The sequence below is a fragment of the Cryptotermes secundus genome, unplaced genomic scaffold (genome assembly GCF_002891405.2).
Source record: "Cryptotermes secundus unplaced genomic scaffold, Csec_1.0 scaffold2336, whole genome shotgun sequence".
Classification (NCBI taxonomy): Eukaryota; Metazoa; Arthropoda; class Insecta; order Blattodea; family Kalotermitidae; genus Cryptotermes; species Cryptotermes secundus.
The window spans coordinates 85,413-111,110 of NW_019735608.1; the positions used below are offsets into that span (position 1 = coordinate 85,413).

A 25,698-nucleotide genomic window follows, 5' to 3' on the forward strand; every position below is an offset into this window, starting at 1 on the left:
AGTCGTTGGTCACAAGTTATAATTTAGTTCTGTACTTATTCCATTTAAGTGAGTATTACCTTATGATACAGAACCATTGTTTGGGGGATACCTAATTTTTTAATGCCACATATGCAGGAAAAATGTATTATTTTACAAATTCACAGTGCCTTAAATTTCCTAAGTTTTATTGCTCTTAAACTATGTTACTAGGATTGTTGTATTGTGTTGAGATTTGAGGTTTTCATGGTGGGATTATGTGAATTTTCTTATGTGTTATAACACTCCTTAGTCATATAGGTGGTAACCAGTGTTTTGAAGGAACTTGCTATCTTCATCATCAGAATGGAAATGAAAGAGGAGGCATCAGGCTGTTCTGAACATTGGTAATCACAAATAATTCTATCTTCTGACATATGATACTTTGTACTCGATTTCTCTTCTTGCTACCTGCTTCATGCTGATTTCTTGCTTGACTTATTCTTTGACCCTGAAGATGGAGGCAACATGTTCTTCAATAATGTCAGCTGATTTTCAGCAAGGCGTTGTATTCCAGGAGACACAGCTCTTCATAACCACCACTGTAAGAATCTCAGATCCTACATTGGTAACCATGTCCAAGACTACACAGTGTTCAGTTCAAATTTATTTTGTGGTACAGGTGATCAAGGAAACATGGCAGCACCGTAAAGCAGACACAACATTTCTCACAGATTTCTGCTGTAACTGCCGCTAGCAGAATGAGTCATTAGCATTGATAAACGTGCACTCTTGCTACCATTGAGCGGATGGAACATTTCTCTGCGACTACTGTGCCCTTCCCCATGTTGCTAATTCCCTCACATCAGTTTCTGTAAATGCACACATAAGAATACTGTAAAAAGAAAACACAGGCTTACTGTGCTTTGTAACATTCTGAAAGTGACCCCCTTCTACTTGCAAACATGCCTCACATCGCATAAATAAGCTACACTTTCTGAAGTTGGTCCACGGCAATTGACTCAGTTACGCGTGTTATTTCATTCTGCAGAGCTTCATTGCTGTGAGGATTATTCTTGTACACTTTTCCCTTCAGGTTTTCCAAGGATAAAAATTGCAAAAACTGAGATCTGGGGATCTGGGAAGTCAGAGCCCCCCTGCCGATTATTCTGTCTTCAAACACTTCCCATATTGCGACCATTGTTGCATTAGCTGTATGTGCCATAGCATTGTTTTGCTGAAAATACTCATATTGTCTTTCTTCAGCAGTCAGCTTAATGAATGGATTCAGTATATGATTAATGTAGCAGTCAGAGTTCACGATTTCATGAAAAAATAAGGGGCCAATGATTCGCCAGGGACTTATAGCACACCACACCCCCACCTTTTCACTATGTAATGGCACTTGCTGTATATTGTGAGGATTTTCATCGCCCTATATTCTTACATTTTGTGAATTGACATGACCACTAATGTGAAACCATGCTTCATTGGTCATGAGCAGAAGCTATGGATCTACAATTCCATCGTGCACATTTTGCAGCAGCCAGTTTCAAAAACAAATTCTTGCTGCATAATCTGGATGTTGCACCTCATGCACAACGTTATTTTATACGGGCGAAATTGGATTAATTTTGTTGCCGTGGAAGCAGATCCTGGTGAAACACCAGTTTCCTGTGCTAAGTGTCTTAACGATTTTCAAGGACTGATCTGTAATCGTGCCTCAATATCCCGAACCTTTTTGCCAGTCAACACAATCCTCTTCGATTGCTGCTTTATGTCACACTGAACCTGTGGCCCGCCACTTTTTCACAAGCTTGGATACACACGACTTTGTTTGAACTGGTGAGTCAGGATATTTATGACTAAACTTAGGGATACATTTTCTGTAAGTTTTTCCTAGCAAAAGTTTTGACAGTAAACAAGCTGTTCATTCAGTATTGAACTTCATTTCAGTGTAAATGTCGACCGCCTATTGACACCAATAACAGTGACTGACTTTATTAATTCGACCTACTACAGTGACAAGATCAGACCACCTGACGGTGCGCATTTATCAGCGCTAATTACTCAGTCTCCTATCGGCAGTTACAGCAGCAATCTGTGAGAAATATTATGTCTGCTGTAAGCTGTTGCCAGGTTTTCTCGATCATTGACTGCATTGTATAAGAACATACATTTTTATATACATATGGTAGTATATCATTGAGTGGTCATAGCTTATCTTTCAGTACCGTAAGCAACAGTCTCTCCTTGAAAACGATATACTTCCAGAAGTCCAAATTATTTGTAAATCAGCATGCTGTTGTATGCTTAAATTGATGTAGTGTTCATTTTCTCCCACTTCGATTGAGGCCTGTCTCTTTGACAGTAAGAGGTACAGTTATTTTGTTGTGAAGTCTGTGCAGAAGAAAAAAAATTGTTTTTCCTTATCCTCATAGGGTGTCATACTTCAACACATACCTCTAAAGCAAGAAACACTAAAATCTGTTGCAGCTACATTTTATTGTGTTAGATCAGGATTGTCCTCTGTTGACTCATTGCAACAAAAAGCTGCTGAAATCTGCCTGTTTGTTACATTTTGCTTTTCCTTCCTTCACATAACAACTTGAGAACACTGAATAGATTTTCAAGATATCTGATATTTGATATTGGGGAGTTCTAGTAATATTAGTTAACACATAATTTTAACTAAAATTGGAGAGTTCGTATGACCTGCATATGTTTCTCCATGCAGCCCATGCTTAATTTGATGGGTACTTACTTGAATGAAAAATATTTCAGAATCAAAAGGGCGTGAACATGCAAACGTTTTATGTTTTTTGTATGCTTCCCAATTTTTTCTCTTCTACACTTAACTATTTTAGAAATGAGGGTTATAGTGAAAACAGTAAGCTGATAATTTGTTTAGTCTTAATCATGTGTCATTGTGCTTGCTTGACTGAACAAAGATTTTCACAATTTCCTCGTTTGCTTGATTCGACCAATCTTAGCAGAATATAAACAAACCATGAAAGAAGCATGGTAATTTAAAATAGTTAATTAATATCTTATTACACATTTGCTGTCAGCAAGTGTTAGACAGTTAACTGTGTTTGCTTGCTCTAATGCCGGGATCGTGGGCTTGAATCTCACTCAAGGTATGGATGTCTACATTGTGTTCATTTATTCTATGTTTGTGTTCTATGTATAGGTAGAGGCCTTGCGACAGGCTGATCTCCTGTTCAAGGAGTCCTACTGACTGTGCATAGGATCAAGAAACTGAAAAAGTGTCCAGGGCCCAACAAAGGGCTGTACAGCCATAATAATAATAATAATAATAATAATAATAATAATAATAATAATAATATAAAGTGTTACACAGTTGCAGTGCAAGGAAACTTAGGAAATGCAAGCTATTCACCGGGACAAATTAGGCTTATTTATATAATCATAAACTCTTTGTCCCACAAGATAGAATTTGCCATAGCCACCCCTATGAGAACCTCAAATCCAATGCAGTAGATTGTTACCACCTTTCAGAGGAATCTTCTGCCTCCAACATCATGGTAGAAAAGTAAGCCAGAAGTAGGGAGGAAAAAATGTGGTTATAGGGACAGGGAGGACAAAACCCAAGGTTCTGAGTGAACCAGTAGGGCTAAGAACAGATTGTTTCTCACAGTGACTCTGCTCTTGTCATACTACCCTTGTGCGGGCCAAATATTCTTCACACTGTTGTTCATATTCCTGTTGGTTTGCTCACTGCCCCATTCCTGTAGTGCACTTTTTGCCACACATGAACTAGATGGAGGTAACAGTTCCAACAAAACACTGGTAATGATCTATCAGATTACATGGCATAAGATCACAGAAGACAGTAATCTTTGTCAGTGTTTTGTTCGTTTAATAATCATGTAATTTATTTCAGGTGACTGGGTGCCTCAAATCATGCAAAATAATAGTGAGAGTTGTCCTTGAATAAGATGTATTAAGACTTGCATTAATTTCTTTCCACTGCAAAATTGAATATTTATATTTGCAGATATTTTTTATTTGTTTAAGGGATATCACTGTGTTCAGCTTATGCTGCATACGTACTTTTAATAACTTATGTTTACAGTTCAGGCATATAAATACATTTTAACCATTTTCTCAAATACAGTGCCCCCCTGCATTATGAGTGTTCAAGTTACGGAATTTTGGCCTGTGGAAATTATGAAACATGACCATAAGCTTCACGGTACAAACCATAAAGTCAGCCTTTCAGAAATTTGAAATAAATATTTGAATTTTTAGCCACAAAATGCAAAACATGAATATAATCAGAACTAATTTTTGTTTTCAATAGATGATTGTCTGTTGAAGAAATTCAGATCTGATATGCATGTACATCAGTGACATAGTGAGACACTCGTATGTATATCGGCTAGCATGTGTGCAAGCAGAAGTGATGTAGGGGAATGTGGATACTATCTGCATCTTAGATTGTGCAGTGTTATCTCTGATGTCTGAACAGAGAGCATCATGTTGTAATACACCTAAATGAGCATGGGAAGGAATGTAAGTTTATTTTTTGGTTACCTGTGATTATTTCTGAGCTGGGATAGCTTTTCCAGTGTAGTGTGGGCTTATAGGCTGGATAGCTGGGGTTCGATTTCTGGCAGGCAGTAGCACTTTTTCTCTTCTCTGTAGTGTCTGTCTTCTATACAAAAGGCACTGAGAGCTCTTTTCCCAGGGATAAAGCAGCTGGGGCATGAAGCTGACCACTTACGTATGTTTAGTGCCAAGGTTGAGAATGGTGGAGCTGTACCTCTCCCCACCCCCCAAATATCTCCATGGTATGGTCCTTGATTAAACACAGGGACATGTTACCTTTACCTGCTGTTATTTGTGATGGGTGAAAAAGTGTGTTTTAATTACAGTTGTATTTGAAAAAATATATGTAGAGGTGTGTCTCCACTGTATAACTTGGGAGTCAATGAAAAATAGGGTCTGCATTATGAAATTTCATGATACAGTCACATTGTTGAGAACACATCACTCTCATAATGCAGGAGCATGCTGTAATTGGTGTCCCTTGTATGTACTACAGAAACAGTAGACAAAGCAAAGTAATACTGATGTCACTGAAGTCTATTGAAGTTATACAAACGGTTGGAATGTATCATTTTGAGCCTCAACACTGGTTAAAAATATTTGATAATGTACAAAATGAGTTTGCTGTTCCTTCCTATATTCAGAATTTCTTATCCATACTTTCTGTGTAGTGCTATCAGCTGTTGAATTATAGATATAGGAGAGTGAAGTCGTAGTTCAGTATCAGCAACTATTCTACTCTAGTAGAGTTTCATTTTAGCTATAAAACCAGACATTTGTTGTTTGTGTTTGTGTTTCCTTCAATAGCTTTTAAAATTCCAAACAATTAAATAATTAATGCAAAATCATGTACTTTGCATTAAAATTTACAGTTTTCTACGGAAACAAAATTTTAAACAGTACCTAACTATCATGATCATCAGCACACTGACAAGATTTGAAGGCGAAATATTTAGCATAGTGACAGGTTATGAAGAATTTGTTTTATTTCATGAGAATTCTGGTAGCAGTTTGAACATTACATTTAAGAAAATCAGAACATGTGACTTTCTAAAATATTCAACTTTGCTGTATAAGTATTGTGACATAATTGTCTAATCATTGCCGATTATGTGGTAACAGCTGGGTTAACATGTAACAGTGTCCAGCACATTGCTAGGCAACGGTCACTGCAACAGTTGGAGACATTGTTAGAAAGAGTATACTCAGTAGGGTCTGTGCCAGTGTTGTGTAATAAGAGCTCATTGACTCTGTGTGTGTGTGTGTGTGTGTACGTGCGTGCATGAGAGGGGTGAAGGGGGGAGGATAGTTGGTGAGTGAGTGAGTGAGTGCCTTCTCAAATCCCCTCCAACAGAGGGGGAGAACTTAGTGTGTGCTGTAGCGATTTGTAAAGTGTATAAATCAGTGATGGTGTTAGAGTTACATGTAGTCAGGAGTTATAAGCTTCCAATAAATTCAGTAATCATTCCAAACCTGGTGTCTATTCACTGACTTGTGACAATATTTTCTGTATTGCTCATTGTGGTTTCTGTCAGTGAGACTTCTTTCTTCTACCCATGTACATACTCGTTAAAATGAAGTACATGTACAAAACTTTATAATTTTGTTCTGATCAGTTCTGTATGTTAAAAACAATAACTGAACCTATAGGAACAGTAGCTCATTTTTCATTATCTGGTGCTTTAAAATTATTCTTACCATTAAGTATATCATTGGAGAATATGTTTTAGTTGTTTACACTGATCTCCATCAATTCATAAAATGACTGAAAAGCTCTTCTGTTAAATACAAGTAATTAATTGTTCATTACTATGTTGTGTTTTGGGTATATCCATATTGAAATTTTCACTTCCTAGAGAGGTATGGTTAAATCTTTGTTTGATGCATTGATTTTTCTGGTCAGTGTGAGAAAAGCATATGAAAGGACTCAGCTGTCTTAATGTTTTGCTGTTAACCCACCAAAACTTTTCTTGTTATGCATTCTTGTATGAACTTACTGCACATTATTTTCTTGTGTAGAAATATTTCATTTGACATATAAAGTGGGCAGGTGTTACTGATTTTATTTTACTGGGACAGAGAATGAATAAACTATTCCCAGGTTGATTAAGTTTTGTATATTTTAAGTCCATAATGCTGTGCTTGGGAAATGGGTGGAATGCCTTGACTGTATGAATATGAACAAAAGATTTGTTTTACTTTTTTGATTGTGCTCAGTTTTAACGTGTAAATGTAGACATTGGTTACTGTTTACTTTATTTATATATATGCAGGCATATTTTAGAGAAATTTTGGTAATGAATAAAATGGTGTATCACAACATAAATCAGTACAGTGTAGAGAAAGTCCTTTCAAATTATCAGAAGACATTGTTAATTAACATCCTGACATCCCTCTTCCTCAGATACATCTTATTATGAAGATAAATATTGGATATTCATCTATTCAAGCAGCATAAGAAATGGTACCAAGTTTGATTCTATTTTGGGGACTATGTTGAATTTATGTTTGTTTGCTTGTTGTAATGTTTGGTCTATTATGTGTTTGTTTGTTTGTTGTACTTCATGTTGGAGCTTTATTATGTATTTCGTTGGGTTGGTATTATGGCAGTGTGTAATAATGGTGATGGTGGCAGCATCGTTTCTGTTTCCCCCTCTTGTAACCCTGTGTTGCTCTTTGTGTGTGCAGCTGTGCAGGTTACATCCGGCACCACCTTGCAAGCCAGTAAACCTGGTAAGTTCTGTTCATTCAGATGGTTCATTGTCGCATATGATGAATCTAATGCTGAATTCTTTTAGTAATTGCATAATCATCTACCATTATCCTGTATTTTCTTTTACAGTAATTATTTATACCTACTTTCTGTAGTTCATGTTACAGTAATGCCCCTTTTGAAGTAATTATAAGTAAGGAAACTTTTCTGTGTATACAATATATTCATTATTTTTAAGGTCAGGCTCTCAGTGTCCTGTTCAGGATACTTGACAGATGGATATGGAGTGATTTTAGAGTGTTGCAATTGCTAGTCTCCTGTTTATGAAGTATGTGCCACAGGTTCTTGGTTTAAAGTGGCTGGAGCTTGTAGCTATCCACTCATCTCCATCTAATTCCAAGGTTATGAATGTATGGAGCTTACTTGAATTTCCCCTTATGTTGTTGTGGAATCATGCTTAACCACAGGGACTTATATGTTTGTAATTCAGTGAATTACAGTAGTGAATTACTACTCCAGTAGTTTCTACTGGAGTAAATGCCAGTCACCATGTAATTATGAAACAAAAGTCACAGGTGGTTTCTGCAGTCTTATTATTTCTTGCTATGTGTAACAGCTACTGACAACTGATCAAAATGTGAGTGAAACACAACGTATGTACCATGTGTTTTTCTAAAATATGAGGTGTATCGGAAAGTTCCTGGACTAGGCCAGAAAGGAAATGCTGGCTTAAATTACTCAATTTTGACTACCATCTCCTTTGAAATAGTCTCCTTTGGAACATATAAAGCAATCCCATTGTTTTTCGGCGCTTCAAAAGCACGGTGGAAATCTTTTTCCTTGAGGCTGTCAAGTACTGCTTGTGATTCCCTTTAGGTGTCAGACACTGTTTCAAAACTTCATCCCTTCAGTTTCATTTTCAATTCGGGAAACAAAGCAAAACCACCGGGTATGAGTAGGGAGGATGGGGAGCAATAACCATGTTGTTGTTAGACACAAACTGTGTGGTTTTCAGGGATGTGTGGGTGGGCTCATTGTCTTGATGAAGGAGCAAGTTGTGGTTGCACCAGAGTTCTGGTCTTTTTCATTGCACATTTTCTCTCAGGTGTCTTGAAACATCTCAGTAAAAGTCAGAGTTGACTGTAGTGTTAGGAGGGACAATTCACAATGAACAATCCCCTTCACATTGAAAAAAACAATGAGCATGCTCTTTGTTGAACTCTGGACCTGGCACATCTTTTTTTATCTTTGTGATTGTGGGCTCCTTCCACTGCAATGATTGTTGCTTTATTTTTGGATCATAACCGTAAGTCCAACTTTCATTACCCATTGTGATCCTAGAGATAAAAGTTGGGTCCTCGTTAGCCTTTTCTCATAGCTCAAGACACTTTTATGCGTTGCAGCTTTTGGTTATTTGTCAAGAGTCAGGGAACAAACTTTGCAGCAGTGTTGTGCATGTTCAAATTTTCTGCTAAGATCTCCTGGCAAACTCCATTACTGATACCAGTGGTGTCTGCGAGCTCATGGATTGTTTGGGTGCGGTCTTCATGGATGAGTTCTCGAATTTTTTCAACATTTCCTGTCTTTTTGCTGGTGCTTGGTTGCCCCAAATGCTTGTCATTTTCTAATGCCTAAGGATTATGACTTTTCTGGGTCCAGGCTCATCACTTCTTGAATGGGAAATAGAAATGTCCTAAACAGTTTAAATCAGCAGTTAACATCCTCTTTGTTCAGCATATCTGTATGGTGACTGTTGCAAGAATGAATGACCTGCCTGTAGGAATTCTCCTGTGCTTGTCTCACGCACTACATCTGAACTTCTGGAATATGTTTATGTCTTGTGTGGTAGGTTGTTGGTAGTGGTGTGAAAGAACCTGCCGTCTTCATGTTCAGGTTGGAGACAGCAAGTTTCTCCAAAACATTGGTAATTACCTACCAATCAATACAGTGTCATAACCCAGAAGACTGCTATCCAAATTAAAGGTTTTATATTTCTGTCATACCCTAAGTTTTCTCCGTTATGGTTTTACAACCACATTTTAGTATACTTCTTACTTTATACAGCTTTAGAACAGATTTGACTGTAGACATCAAGGTGATCAATAACAAAGAAAACTAGTAGCATGTTACTGTATTTAAGCATCCTGTTGCATTAATATATAATATATTTCTGTCTTAAATGAAGCTTCTTATCTAGTCACCCTTCCACACTATACGTTTCGGCCATATACGACCATCATCAGGTATCTTCTGTCTTGGTAAAATTGTCACACTGTATGTCAAAATTTCGTATTGTGTGCGAACACAACATTTCCTGATTAAAATAAATTGACCTTAATTAAAATTAATTAACATTCCAGTGTTTTCCTAATGGTCGTTATCCATTCTTTAAAAGATATTTACTTGAGTATCTTTTGCATTGGAATTATTTATGCAGATTTCCCTTTTGGCATGGATATTATGCATGTTCTTTGTGCAGGCCATAAGGATGTTGATGTAGAGTTATCATTTTTGTTAGTTTTTTTGTAGGTTCTTCCACATTGCCAGAGTAGTTGTGTTGTTGATTGGTCTGTGTGTGTAGACATTTTAGCAAGGTAGAAGACACCTGGTGATAGCCATATAATGGCTGAAACATGTAGTGTGGAAGAAGGGTGGTTAGATATGTTACATTTCAGACAGAAATATATGTGAAATAAATAGTAACATAGACTTGAAAGGATTCTGACGATGGTGTATACTGTACTTCTTTTGGCCGATTTTGGACTTCACCCATCGTCCGGTATATAAAAAAAGACAAAAATACCACAACGTTTCGGAGACTGGATCTGTCTCCGTCTTCAGGTGTATAAGGAAGGTTTAACCTACTCAGTTGGGCCCCTTAGAAAGAGCTAGCCTCAATCACTGGACAAACCTTGATCTGTAGAAACAACCTATGAACAACCGACAACCGGTTCCGTCAGTGGGAGGAAAGAATAAAATCGCAGTAAAAACATGATAGAAAATTTGTGCCAAACATGCACTTGTCAACAATGTAAAGAAACAGAAGTATGGGTTATATTCCATGAATTCAGTTAAAAACGAAAGTAAAAACTGGATAAAGCATGCCTGATCTGCATGGATAAAGAATCGTGCAACCATGGCGACTTCCGGGAATCAGACTAATCCCCGGAAGAAAACTTGCAGTAGTAGTGGAACCACTAATATTCATGAAATTATATTTTTTGGTTTGTTAACCTCTTCATTGATGAGGGGGATCCATATAGGAGAAATATCCAAACTAGGTTGGCTGATCGGATTGGATGAACATGCCATATGAGCTGATTCTTTGTATTTCCTGTATCTGCTGTTGCTTTCAATCTCCAAGATCCTAGCTTCCTCCCAGCTTACCCTGTGACCTTCTTCATATGCATGCTGAGCCAACCTGGATTTCTCTAGAAGACCCTGCTTAAGATTGTGCTTGTGTTCACGGATTCGAACAGCCAGTGGTCTACCTGTTTCACCAATGTAGCTTCTGCCACATTGACAGGGAATGCTGTAGACGCACTGTGCCGTGTGTTGAGGATCCCTTTTTGGTTTCGTTCTCACGAGCGAAGATCGTAAAGTGTGTTTAGTTTTGAAGACGGTTCTAATATTGTACTGGTTCCCTATGCGCTTGAACTTCTCAGAGATTCCCTTGACATACGGGATGTACACCGTGCCAAGAGGCTTTTCCTCTTTTTTCTTTTGACGACTACCGCCCTTGGACCTGATAACCGAGTCAATAAAGCCTTGAGAGTAACCACTCAGTTGAAGGTCGCGTTTCAAATTGTTAACCTCCAACACCCGGTCTTTCCGGTCTTGGCATATAGTGGTAGCTCTATCATGAAGGCTATGAACAATTCCTCTTTTGACATGCGGAGGGTGATTGGAATTGAAATTAAGATATCTGCCAGTGTGGGTGGGTTTTCTGTGAACTTTCGTGGTCAGAGCCGTCCCTTTCTTCATGACCAAAACATCCAAGAAGGGGATCGTTCCCTCCGATTCTATTTCCATGGTGAACTGGATAGCCGGTCTCAGACTGTTGAGGTGTGTAAGGAAGTTCTGTATCCCCTCTGCACCATGCGGCCAGATCACAAATGTGTCGTCCACATATCGTAGCCACAACGACGGTTTGTCCTGCGCTGAGTCGATAGCCAGTTGTTCAAAATGTTCCATGTAGCTGTTGCTAACAACGGGAGAAAGGGGGCTACCCATTGCCATGCCATCCTTCTGCTGGTAGAATCCGTCGTCCCCTTGAAAGTAGGTGGTCCTCAGGCAGACATCCAGCAGTTCCATGATGGCTTCCACCTTCAGGACAGACCGTTCTGCCAACGTGTTATCGTTACTCAGCCTGCTTCTGATGACCTGAAGGGCTTCGTCGACTGGTACGTTGGTGAAAAGACTAACCACATCAAAACTGGCGAGCATATCGTGTCTACGGAGATTGACAGACTTTAACAGTGCTATGAAATGTCCGGAATTCTTCACGAAGGAACCAGATCTGCCGGCCAAAGGGCTCAGTATTTTTTGTAGGAAGGCAGCCAAGGCGTAGCACGGGGAGCCAATTGAACTCACTATGGGTCTCAGTGGAATGTCTGGTTTGTGGATCTTGGGGAGACCATATAGGTGTGAGTAGGTTAAACCTTCCTTATACACCTGAAGACGGAGACAGATCCAGTCTCCGAAACGTTGTGGTATTTTTGTCTTTTTTTATATACCGGACGATGGGTGAAGTCCAAAATCGGCCAAAAGAAATAGTAACATGTGACATCATCTTGCAAATCCCCTTGTGAAAAAATATGATTTGGTTGTTGTGCTTAATGTGTTGCATTTGTTTTCAATCCAAAAAATTTTACTGTGATATCACATTTACCTTAATTGTAACTGTTTAATGGTTACATGATACTGAAGTACCTGGGTTGACTACTTTTTGAATACATTTACAATCAAAAGTTATTGACATTTCTAAGATGTTCTGCGAATGTGTCAGATTGTCTCGGTGGTTCAAAAGAAAAGGCAGAAGCGGGGGTGTATTACTCTGTCTAAAAAGTATCTGACCTTGGGCCTGGAAAACAAAGTTCTGTATCTGAGTGGTTACAGTACATAATCCCATTCAAAGTAGGCCCCTTCTGACTCCACACACTTAGCCCAGCGGTCATTCCATCACTGGAAGCAATTCTGGAAGGCTTCTTTTGGAATGATGTGCAACTGTGCCATTGCATTCTGTATGATGTCCTTGCGGCTGTCAAAACGGGAGCCTTTTAGCAGTGTCTTCAATCTCGGGAACAGCCAGAAATCACAAGGAGCCATGTCAGGAGAGTAGGGAGCTTGGCAAACTTGCGGAATTCCGTGCTTTGCCAGGAAACCCTGGATTAGGTGTGATGAATGAGCTGGGCCCTTGTCATGATGCAGCTGCCAGTTGCGTGCGTCCCACAGCTCCGGTCTCTTGTGCCGAACTGTATCATGAAGATGGTGGGGGACTTCTTAATTAATAATTAACTCGCTTTGTGTGGGGTGGAGTCCAACTGAGTCCACTTGGCATGGTGGCCACTGGTTGGCCTATTGTAGCCTGCCCCAGGTGATTATGATGGTGCAAAATTTGGTGGAATGAAGATTGGCAGGGGAACCGAAGTACTCAGAGAAAACAGACCCCAGCGCCACTTTGTCCACCACAAATCCCACTTGACCAGACATGGGATCGAACCCAGGCTGCCTTGGTGGGAAGCCAGCAACTAACCGCTTGAGCTGTGGCACGGGCTAAGGGGGACTTCTTGGTAGTACACCTTATTGACAGTTTGGCTTAGTGGTGTGTGCTCATGGTGCACAACACCCTGGTAATCGAAAAAAGCAGTCAGCATCACCTTCACATTGTTCTGAACCTGTCGTGCGTTTTTTTGGCCTCGGGGATGTTGGATGCTTCCATTGTGATGCTTGGACCTTGGTTTCCGGATCATATCCGTACACCCACAACTCATCACCAGTGATCACAGTCTTCAGGAACTCAGGATCCCTGTGGGTGCACTCCAGCCTGTCCTGCATGACATCAAGGCAGAGTTGTTGCTGCTCCGACGAAAGCAGCTTGGGCACAAATTTTTCCGGCACTGTTTGCATGCCCAAATCCTCAGTTAAAATTGTGTTCGTGGAACCTCTTCTGATACCAACCTCATCAGGAACTTCCCAAATGGTCAAACGACGGTCCTTCATGATCAGTGTCCGCACTTTTTCAATGACATCAGCATTTCGGTTTTTTGACGACCTCATGGAACACTGGTCACTGTCTGCTGACATATGGCCATCTTTAAAGTGGTTGAACCACTCTTAATTAGAGTGACCCCCATTGCATCATTGCTGAAAGCCTGCTGAATTTGTGGATTGTTCCCACTCGGGTATTCCCAAGTTTCTGACAAAACTTGATGCAGTATCGCTGCTCCAAGCATTCTGTAATCTTTAGCGAAACAAGAATGCAACGAACACGTGTTACACCACTTTGCTATCTGGCAGCCACAGATGTGTCCAGCAGTGTCCAGTGAGTCAGCAACAAATCATGCATGCGCATGAAAGTCCCTTCTACCACTACACTCAGTTTCCCCACCCCTTTGGTCATTACTTACAGTGGCAGAAAATAAAGTCCGATAGTTTTTGGACAGCAGTGTATGACTCACAATATTAAGTGGAAGGTTGGAGACAGACAAAACTAACAGGGTCGCAGTGGAAATTGTGTAGATATTTGGGTACTTTATGCTAGTAGTGTGTAATAATATATGGTGAAAACTAAAACAGCTCCTCTTCCTCTCTGATGAGATTGTGCTGTGGCATGTGATCTGACATGCTTTCTGTAAGCAAATATTTATTTTCTACTTTGCAGTCATTTTTATTTAGTATATTATGCAGTAATTTTTATATATTATATTAACTGCTATATAAATAACTTTCAGTACAATAGTGACCATAATTATTATAAATAGAAATATTAATTTTCATAATTCATTTTTTAACATGGAGATATCTTACAGAGAAGACTAGGAACTTTCAGTAATACTAACTGACGATTTCAGGCTTATGTAATATTACGTTTTTCTACCATTGCTCAGATTACATTACTTGTTTCTGAGTTGTTTTTAAAATTCTGGTACATAACATCAACTTCTGTAGAATACAAGTTTAAATGGTTTTCACCTCATTTAAAAGAATTTAAGTGCAGTTGGGAAAAAAGAGAAAATTGTGCATCTGGAAACAAGGTTACAGTTTCCAGTTTTAGAATGATGTAACATAAGAGTAAATATTTACTTTACCTAAACAAGATATGTACTTATTTGAGGATAGTGTACTGTAGTAGGGTAGATTATAAACCTTGTAGAAATGTATGGTTTTCAACATGCAATAAAAATCTCGTGGAGAAAGTTTGTATGCCATATGTAAACATGCTTTGAATGTAATGGCATGATTGATAGCTACTACTGTAGGTGCTTGTTTAGCGGTGATACTGTTATCTTCTACCCTGTTTTGTTTCATGGTGGTGGCAGCAATTTCTACAGACTTTCTCAATGAGTTTCTTACTTTGAGAAGGAATGAACACTTGGGAGCATGTTTCAGGAATATCTTTTCTATGTGCTGAAATTTATTCCAAGAACATTTTAACACATATAGATTGCATTTGACAGCTTATTTAGTTGTAATTTTGGTGAATACTTCATATGGAAGTGCATGTATGTATGGGCAAAGGAGAGTTCAAATAAATTAAACTATAAATAAAAGTTTATTATTTTCTGTGCTGATACCTTTGAAAGTGGGAAATTTACAATAGATAAATTGGTGAACAGTTAAACTCGCATTTTTCTCACTTCACTCATATGTGACATTAAAAGTACAGGAAACAATAAACATAACCCAATAGTATTTTAATGTGTTCATTGTTCTATTAATTTCTCTGTTTTTTTATAAACAGTGAATTAAAATGGATGCGTTTTCGATTTTAATTCTGTAATTGAGAGAATTACTTTATTTATATTTGGTGTCTGTCATTTATAAAAGGTAATTTTAGGACTGATTAAAATGCATAATTGATTTAAATACACAGTGTATAAAAATAGTGTGCTTACTGCTAGATAGCATAGCAGAACATGCAGTGGAAGAAAAGTACATTTTTATGGTTTTTTTTTTAATTGTAACCTAGTGTTGGAGTGAAAGTAATTAGCACTCTGAAGATATGTATCAAAATTTAATGTTGTACTTCAGAATGAATTTTTGGTAGTCTACTGTTTGTTAATAGTGAATCAAAAGGAGATTTTGATCATAAATTCAGTGATTAAGGTAGGCCATGAAGTTGAAAGTAAGAATGGTTTTCAGTGAGTACTGTTTTTCACATTTGCCATGTTCCCAGGTGTTCAAGTATGGTAGTGATTTCTGTTTCCTGTTCTTGACTTACTGTGTATATCAATCTCTCTCTTCTCTTCTTATTTGTGCTGCTTCATCAGGAAGCCCAACTGGGGTCAGCATTGCCCCTCCTTGTGCCACATCCACTCCTAACACAGTTCCTGCTTCTTCTGGTCCTGCAAAACCACCATCTCCCCCAGTAGTTACAACTCCTGCCTCTCCACCTTCCTATCCTGCAGTACTGAAAGACCGGCCACCAAGTTTTGGGAAAAATATACTCCCTCCTGGTGGAGTCCCAAGTGCTTCTGGCAAAATTCCTCCCCCTGTACCTCCTCGGGGCTCTCCGTTGGGGAAAAGAGGAGATGCTAGTGCTGCTGCACCCAGAGGTGGGATTGTCAGGCATTATCATATGTATCACCAGTTCCATCATCGCACGTTGAAGTTGGAGAAAGTGCGCATGTCAGCACTTGAGCAACACGGTAGCAGATTGCATGTTGAGTTTTAAAGGAATGCTGTTATTGGGTCCAGTGCTCATTACCAATTTGATTTTATGAATTGTGAACAGGCTAGAAGAATGCATGGTCATTTGTCTCCCTTTTCTATAAAACCACCTGATAAACCAGTCATATCAATTTGCATGCAATTTGCATGGCATGTATTTCAGGTCAGAAAGTATGTTTCTCAAATTTCTAAATACCCTAAAGAGCTATATACGAAAGGCAGTCAAAAAGTGGGACATACAGCAGTGCTTACCTAATCACCTTCAAAGTACAAGCCTTGCGCGCACACACACTTACTCCAGCGATCCTTCCATTGTTGGAAGCAGTGGTGGAAGGATTCTTTTGGAATCTTCTGGAGCTCAGCCGTCACATTCGATTTGATGTCCTCCATGGCTGCAAAACATGTCCCCTTGAGGCCCATTTTCAGAGTAGAGAACAGCCAAAAGTCACTCAGAACAAGATCCAGAGAGTACGGTGGTTGAGTGATGACAGGAATGTTTTTCTTGGCAAGGAATTGCTACACAAGAAGCGATGTGTGGCTTGTGTTATCATGATTCAGAAACCACTGTCTGTGCCACTTGTCGCACCATTTCCTCTGAACTGCATCGCACAACTTCTGCAAAACTTGCACGTAGAAATGGCCAGTAACAGTACCAACTTCTTGCTCCAAGTCACACTTTTCCAATCATTTCTTCGGTTCTGGATGTTGAAGGTCTCCCACTGCGCTGGTCATCCTCTAACATCTCCTGCCCATCTTAAACTGGGAATACCAGTCGTAAACTGCGGATTTCTTTAGTGCAGTATCACTGTAAACTTTCTGCAGGGCCAGTAGCGTCTCTGAAGCAGATTTTCCAAATTTGCACATGAACTTAATGTTCGCACGCTGTTCAAACTGCGACATTGTGCCAAATGACCAACACTCACGTCTAATTCAAACGGAACAGTAACGACACTGCACACTGAAACCTGTCCAGACCTGTTGCGCCTGCGAGCAGACATGCTGAGCTTCCCACCACAACAGTGTGTACAGTATCTTATCACTCGTTCTCCGTGTGCAAGGGAATTCCAAGTACTTTTTGACTGCCCTATGTATGTCAGTGCATTAGGGCAGTAGAACTTCATCTTGAGATTGATGAGTCTCCCAATACTAATTTAATGAAGACCAATTATACAGTATTACTAAATTGTGGTAGAGTGCAGACAAATAAATTCCAGACCTTTTTTTTTTGGATGTAACAGTACAGTTTTGATGTGGCATCATTTGCTGTGCTTTCACACCATATTTCAGTTTAGAGTTGTAAATTTGCTTAATCAGTGTGAAACTGAAATATCATCTGGTACCCATGATGCACAACATTGCTCTAGCCAGTGACCATACAAATAGTATTATATTTTACAGTGTGAATGTCATGGAGTCATAAAAAACAAGAAGTTATAACATGAAGTTACGATTCCTACTTTTCTTCTAATGTGTCAGGCTTTGCAGTGAGGCAAATAAGAATTAAAAATTTATTACATGACTCAGTGATCCCTTTGTTTACATAATTTCCAGCTGTGCAAAAATTTGTGAGATATAGCTTTCAGGATATTGTCCTGTTTTGAAGTTTGTAGTAGTGAACAGAATATGGAAAATGTTTCATTAAAAATTTGTAGGTAAGTATGTGGCCTACCTACATTACACACCTGGTCCTAATGATTTGTTTCTTGTTGTCATCAAACTGAAAACTTGATATGGATATTGCATATTTGCCATGTTATTTTACGTTCTGCAAAGCGAAAGTCGCTTGTTTTGTGAGAAAGGAATCACAGTTTCAAGACCTAAAATTAAGTGGCATTAATGTTGCTTCAACCTCAGAAGTTCACATGACAGCCATTGGATAGGCATGGCATGATGCTTATACCAGGTTCTATGAAATTATATCAGTTAATTCAAAAGTTCAGGAACACATGGGCATGATAGTATAAGCTGTTCTTTCTTCATAAAATGATGATTGTAGGTCAAAAATGGGAACTGTTTCAAATCCAACACATTAAACAATTTGGAAGTTAAAAGTATGTAATATCTTATATATAATAGGAAAATTGTGTCTATTAAGTCCTAGTAGCCCCTCTGAATTGAAAGTGCAAAATAAAACCATGATGTCAGTTCTTGGCAGGTATTGATACTTATGTAGTTTTTTGTATGAATTTTATCTAATCTTGTCTCCTCTGGAAGAGATTGTAATACATGTGTTATAAATTTTAAGACATTGCCAACATTAATGACAGTTATTACAGGTCAGTGGACTATCATAATTCTTGAGGTTATGCCCCAGTATGCAGGTCTGAAAGATGATGGAATGGAAATGAAACAAGAGAAACTGGAATTACAGTATCTCATTGAAACATAATATGGTTCAATAATTCACTTATCATTTTATTATAAAAAATTTTACACCAGTTGTTACTTAATTGTACAATGGGTGTGCTTTGTCTTGTAATAGATTTGAAAACATATTTCTTCCTTTATTTTATTGCAGTGAGGCCATGTTTTATTTTAGCCTGGACATTCTGGATAAAGGTGCAAAAGTGAATGTGTGTATATATATATGAGACTAGTAACAAAATACACATTACTTTTTTTTTAACAAAAGCAGTATACTTTTTACTACTGAGGTAATTAAGTCATCAGATATAACCTACAGTAATTTTTGGAAAATATCATTAGGATCTTGTGTTTTAAAAATCATTTTGTTTCAACTGTCATACAGAGTTCTTCGATCCATGTTGAACTTCTTTCATATAAGGTTCCTGCATCCATATTTGTGGGGTGTCTGTGGAGGATATAATTACATACAAATATCCAGCATTAAGAAAATCTAATGAATGATTGGGACCCTAGATGAGTTAAACAAATGGTATTTTCATATTTACATGCAACTAAATTTATTAGGGGCAGGTAAATTCTTTAGATATTGTATACAATCAATAAAGACCAAAATACAGCTGAGTAGATATTGAAATTGAGCTGTAATACTGAATGCCATGAAAATTTGTGTGAAGGCTTCTGTTGGCATATATTTCAGAATATGTGGATTTGTTCAGCTGTTTTTATGTTTCATGTGAACAGGTATTAACTGAGGAAGTGTTAAGGTGCGTATCATTCAAGGTACATTTTCATTACGTTTTTTTGCACGAAGTTGGTAGTTGTGTCCATACATTTAACTACTCCATGGATACTGAATCAGGTTGGTACTGGGGCTTTGTGCTGAAAATTATCAGAAGAATTTTATTTGATCAATTTCTGTCACTATAAGCCCTACTGTACATGAAACTGAAATGAAGTCTGAAAACTCCGTTATCAGATGGAAGTTTTTGGGAAACATAAAATATAGATATGTATAACTTTTATATAAATCATTTTTATGTAATTTGTACATAACAAAATAAAAGGAAGAGTAATTTATGTGTCTGTACATATGATTATTAGTTTTGTTGATAGCATTTGTGACCCTCTGCTGTCTGGATTTAGAACTACTGATGAACTTTGAAACAAAATAGAAATGCAGTATATAAACTCCAGGAACAGTGAGGCATACTAAATCATAAAGATTGCATTTGAAAAATACAGTACACTTTCTGACTTATTCACTCCCAAGTAAAGTATTGTGTTCTTATTAAAAATTGAATTGTATCCTAGTCTTCTGTCTGTAGTTGATTAGTGTAATAAGACTGATCTTCTTGGTTGTAACACTGTATTTCAGAGAGAGCCTGACGTTTCAGAGTTACATCCCCCCCCAGTCTTCTGGGTCAAAGAATAAGCCAGGCAAGAAACCAGCAGAAGCAGGAAGTAGGAAGCAGGCCGAGCAAGCTGCATGTGGAAAATGCTTCCCAAAATAGGACAGTGCAAGCTTGAAATATGAAGAGGGAGTTAGTGGAGGAGTAACAGTTGTAAGGGAACCCAGAGACAGCTAATGAGAATAAAGGAAACAGTACCTCAGTTGGGCCCTGAAATAGGTTGGCTAAATTCCAAGTGAAGGTAGAAGTGGAGACACGTTGTATGTATATTTTGGGAAAAGGCCAGATGGTGATAACAGGAGTGAGAGACAGTGGAAGATCCTGAGGAGGATGAATGAGTGAAGGAATAAGCTGTTGCATAAACAGCCAAGGAAGACAGGAAGTTTGGTGCCCAGATAAGGTAGGGTCTGTGACCTGAACAGGGCAGTGTGCACAGACTAGACTGCCTGGAAAACCACAAGAAACCTTTGAGGGACACCTGCATTCCTTTGGAGAGGAGGTGAGAAGTTTCCAAGCGACTTGAATGTGGACTGCACATAACAGCAGGAATATGATTGAGTCAGAATGTGGTGGAGCAACCCTCAGAGGAGGTTTGAGAAATCTTTGAATCTGCTAGTCACTGTGGCTGCTCCACCTGAATGTATACAGTGACCAGCAGATTCATAGAGCTGTTAACTTTCCTTTGAAGGTTGCTGCACTCCATGATGGCCCATACTCAATACATTCTTGTCCTGTGTAGGATCCACTTTCAACCATATTAGCAGTGCTGTCCTAATACAGTATTGAGCATAGGCATCCTGCTGAAAAATATCTCCACCTTCCTGTGTATGTTCAAGGATGACTTAGGATTGAAGACACTAGAACGTACAGTATCTCGTGAAAGTGGTTACATGTACACAAGGCGCATACGTTGAGCACCACGGAACATTCATGTTGGACATCCAAGTAAATCAGCCGTAGCAGAGCAGAAAATCTGCTTGGGTCACTACATCCAGCTTCAAGTGACCAGTGTCCTTGTTACCAATTCTGGACACAGACCGTACCATTGAGATTGAGCTTCATCCCAATAGCATGAGCAGGGGGATGACTTATGTTTTAAGTAAGTCATGGGAACCTCTTATCATCTTTCTGAAGGAATGCAGGATGTCTCCCTCATAGGTCTCTTGTGACATGACTCTCCAGGTGGTTTGGCCTGTACAGGCTGCTGCTTTTAGGGCATGTCCTTTTTGACAGCAGACTTCTAGTCTTCCTTGGCTGTTTGACTCTCCTTGGTTTGTTCCAGTGCCTCTGACTCCTGTTTTCACCACTCTGCCTCTCTACTGGACATAACATAAAACTTCTCTTCATTCAGCATGTAGCCAGCTCTTTTCAAGGCCCAACTCAGGTACCATTCCCTTTGCTCTCATTAGCTTTTTGAGTCCCCATACAATGGTGATTCTTTTATTGGTTCTTTCCCTGTTCCTTTTTTGTGCCTAGTTTCATTCTTGTCTTACCCTGAAGATAGAGGCGTCATGCTCCTCTGAAACATCTAGCTCTCTCTTAGGTACATGTCATTACAACACAGACCACTATGTGAACCTCAGATCTGACACAGATTAGTGTAATATTTCATTAGGTTTAGTCATAAATGGCTTTTGTAATAAAATATACTTTGCGCTTCAGTTTATTAATCTGCTTTAAGTATGTGTGGGGTCAGAGGCAGTGCATGCAATATGGTTTGATCTGTATATATTGCTTGTGAGTGTTCAAATTGTTCTGGGGATGCACAATTTTGAAACTAACACACTTGCAGCATTTATGTGTTGTGCATAGTATGTATTTTGTATTGGTTGCTTTGCAGAATTAAGTAGTCATTCTAATAATATATTTTCTCATTGGTTGTGTAATTATAGTGTTAATGTGAATAGATTTAAATGTTTGAAAATATGATTCATGCTGCATAATATTAACATCTTGTTTTTTTGGTACTGTAGAACTGAATCTTTTGTATCACACACACACACACACACACACATATATATATGTGTGTGTGTGTGTGTGTGTGATACAAAAGATTTAGTTCTACAGTACCAAAAAAAAACAAGATGTTAATATATATATAGAAGTGTGCTATGCAGAGCTGTGAGTTGAAATATTTCTAACATCTAACATGAAATATCACGTTACCAGTTCATAAATTTGCAAGCAGATTCTGTATGTTTGTACAACATTCATTGATATTGTGACTAGTATATGCATATGTCTCCTTATGGGTTTTGTGGTGTTATGCCACAATTCTTCAGTGTCTTTTGCCAGTCATTCTTCCATTCGCTGGATCATGCTCTGTGTTACTGCTGTTACTGCTTACAGACATTAGTGCAACTTTGCATGAATAAATATGCACCTGCATATAAATGTGCTCACACGATACAAGATATCACTACATTCTTGTCCTACTAGAAAGCAGTGCTTCCATATTTGTGTGTGTATGTGTACATTTTCTAATGGCAGTAACCAAATACAGTAGTCCTATTGAAAGTAACTGAGAAATAATTGAAATGGCTTCATTTAATCTTGCAGATTTTGAGGTGTAAAAGTAATGCATTTATGATGCTCGAGTTTTGTTAAATTGTACAGGCAAATATATTACATGTTCTAGTTTCTGTGAGTATATTCAGTTTAATGGAAAAACTAAAGTTTTAATACACTGCGAAGAGGCGAAAGAAATATTCTGAAATTGATATGAAAGCTTCATAAAAATAGAATGACATTTTAAGTCATATTCTATCATCACACAAGTGAAACATATTGTGGATAGTGCATTCAGTCATGTCCCTATGAATGTCTTTACCTTTACCTGCCTTTGTATTGATGGAGTCCTTGAGTAGATTGCAGGATGGTATTCAGGGAGATAATTAATTATCAGAGGGTCCATACAACGTCATATTGACAAAGAACCACAGAGGGGTCTAGATATTCCTTAGATTTAAAATTGTTACCTTTATCATTGGCCATGGAATGGGAAGGTATGTAGAAAGTCCGCACTCAATTCCACTGGCCCTGAACCTGAGTTTTGTAACACAGACCTGACCAGATTCCAAGTTATTCTTTTTATAAGTGCAAACATACCAACCCTTCACATCAGAAGTGCCTTGTGGAGTATGAACTTACCATTACATTTTCCACTTTCTGTATCCTGTTGAGTGTGAATGCATTGTAAATCTTTGTTTTGATCATACATTTCTTGTGAAAATAACTTATCTGACAGTGGTTTTAGGCCCTTTAAAATTCACTGCAAACCTCACATCACATTCCAGAAGACTGCAGTCATGGAATTTAAATGTGTAGAACAGTGGAGTTTACTGTAACACTACGGATTCCAGAAGTACTTCATATTACATATATTAAAAAACTGGTTGTTGTCTTGCCTGTCTTCCAAGTTATTGACGTTTAAGGTTTCAGAAATGATTACTTCAAATTTCTTACACTTACATTTCTCTTCCTGCAGAAAAAAACAAAAAAACTAGGCATATGAAAGGAAAGCAACAAGGAAATATTTAGATCCAGACGAGAGAACATAGCAAGGAATGGAAGATATTACACTTAATATCATATTAGGGTAGCTAGATTTAAGAGGTTACAGAATATGGGATATATAGATCAGATGAGGAAAATGTGACTGCAGAATCCAGGTGAAGAAGCATAAGATTACCATTTAGAACATGAAGCCAAAGACTGCAGGAAAGTACTGGAAATGCTTATGTTGTAGGTGAATGCCCCTGTACATCAACACCATGCAATGCAGGATGGAAGTAAAGCTCCTCACATTTTTAACCTTGTCACAGGAAGTGAGATGTCTCCTTCCTACTCCAGCCAGCCATTTCACTGGAGGAGACATTGTGCTCGTCCCTTGCAGGGATCCTAACCCCATCTGTCCAACACAGAGCCGGTTTATCGATTGACATATTTTTGCCCATTGTTTGTGAAAATGATAATTGTGTTGAACTCTTTAAATGGGGTACAATGGCAAGCTTTGTATTAATAATGTTGAACCTTTGAATCCTGTTACATGTGAGAGAGTTAGGTAAATTAAGTGAATCTGTATGTCAGAATGTGATTTGAAGTTATTTCTTGACTTAGTAAGAAATAAATTAACAGATTTCATATTGTAAACATGTGAAGTTTTTATATTGAGATGTATTGATTCAGATTTGTTATTGTCACAGAATATATGATTGATTGGTTAATGAACAGACTGATATACACTAGATATTCCAGTCATCATCATGTTGTGAAAATAGTATGGATGGTGTTTCAACTTCAACTTCATTTTTGTCCATAATTGAAGTGAATACAATTGGACATGTTAGGAAGTGCTGCACAGCAAACAATTTTTTAGTTTACTCTTAAAAACATTAAAATTTTCAATGCTTTTCAATTCAAGGTGAAGGCTATTAGATATTTTAGTTCCCATATTGATTACACTTTTTTTTGCAATGATCGGTATTACAAAATTGGACATACAAATTATGTTTATGTATGGTATTGTAGCTGTGAATGTCAGAATACTGAGTTGTATAGATCTTATTCTTTGCTGAGAGTATGAACCGTGGCTGTCCCATATCACCGTCACACTATATTTATAATGAAACCGGATGTAATAGTTTCTGGGAAATTTAAATGAAATGAAGTTTATTTCATTATGTTTTGATGGAAATTCTGATTCCACGTAAAATGGAGGTATGGTACATGCTTAGTTAGTAGTTATGACATCTTTAGAAAGTGTATTCCTGTATTCTAATTTTGTCCATGCAGTTATGATATTCTGGTCCCTTTCCTGTTGCTTGTAGGTGGGTTTGTGAGCAGTCATTCCCCTGTGCCCAGCTCTTCTACTCCACCCCCTGCATTTGAAGATGCTCTTCGGGGTGACCTCATGGAAGCAGCAACCCCACTGAGACATAGGTTAGGCCCTGGTCATGTGACACATCATGTTGTGAGAACGTATCGTGAATCAGAAACTGTCAGGTAAGGTGGTAAAGGAATTAATTCATTGTTCCCCTTTGATAATGCTTGAGTCACTTATGTCAGTGACCCTGTCCATAAATTTTCATGCAGAGCTTGCTGGAATGTATGGAAGTCCCCACATGTTACTGTTCATAATATTTATCTTTGCCTCCAGCATATCTTAAACATGCTGTTTAAACAGAAGGGTGCTTCTGAAATATTCTTGTATTCTGCTTTCCTTGTGTCCTTACTGTGAGCTTCTAATTAATTTATCAAATTACTGGTAGTAACTGGAGTAGTATTCCATTATTAATATGAAGTGCGTTGTTAAATATTGTCACGTATCAGGGGTATGACGCGACAAATAACTTCACGAGGTATTTGATGTAGCGAATTTTATTTCACATTCGCGCTTACAATCACCCAAATTACAGAGTTACGATTACTGCTATCTGCAGTATCACAATTAGTACACTCCAAATGCCACAATACAACTGACTGGTTGCTGGCTAACTCGGAACTAACTCGGAGGTAGCTCGAGGACTGACTCGTAGGTAGCTCCAGGACTAACTGTGAATAGCCTTCACTGCTCCTCATGTAGCCTCGATCGGACAATACAGAGAACGGCCACGTAAGAAGCACACTTGTTGCCTGGCGCTGTGTTGCTAGCAACGCTAGCGGTAGTAACCGCTGTTACTACCGTCGTCTCTCGCAATCCTGTTGCGTCACCGTTACATTACCGTGCGGAGGAGGTGGAGGGGAGCGCTGACTCACCCGCCGCGTCACTGCTGGTGGGGGGGG

General features: G+C 38.4%; 1 protein-coding gene across 6 annotated transcripts in view; it reads left to right on the forward strand.

Moving 5' to 3' along the window:
• The window catches only part of LOC111869729 (phosphatidylinositol 4-phosphate 5-kinase type-1 alpha), a 141,939-nt gene that overhangs the window by 76,235 nt on the left and 40,006 nt on the right, over positions 1-25,698 (forward strand). For 3 of the 6 annotated variants that reach the window (XM_023861461.2, XM_023861459.2, XM_023861462.2), the window contains 3 exons: positions 7,222-7,266; positions 15,739-16,023; positions 24,744-24,918. In XM_023861461.2, coding sequence (XP_023717229.1) covers positions 7,222-7,266; positions 15,739-16,023; positions 24,744-24,918 — 505 coding nt within the window. The remainder of the gene's footprint in view (positions 1-7,221; positions 7,267-15,738; positions 16,024-24,743; positions 24,919-25,698) is intronic. The other 3 variants (XM_023861464.2, XM_023861465.2, XM_023861463.2) reach the window with 2 other exon arrangements.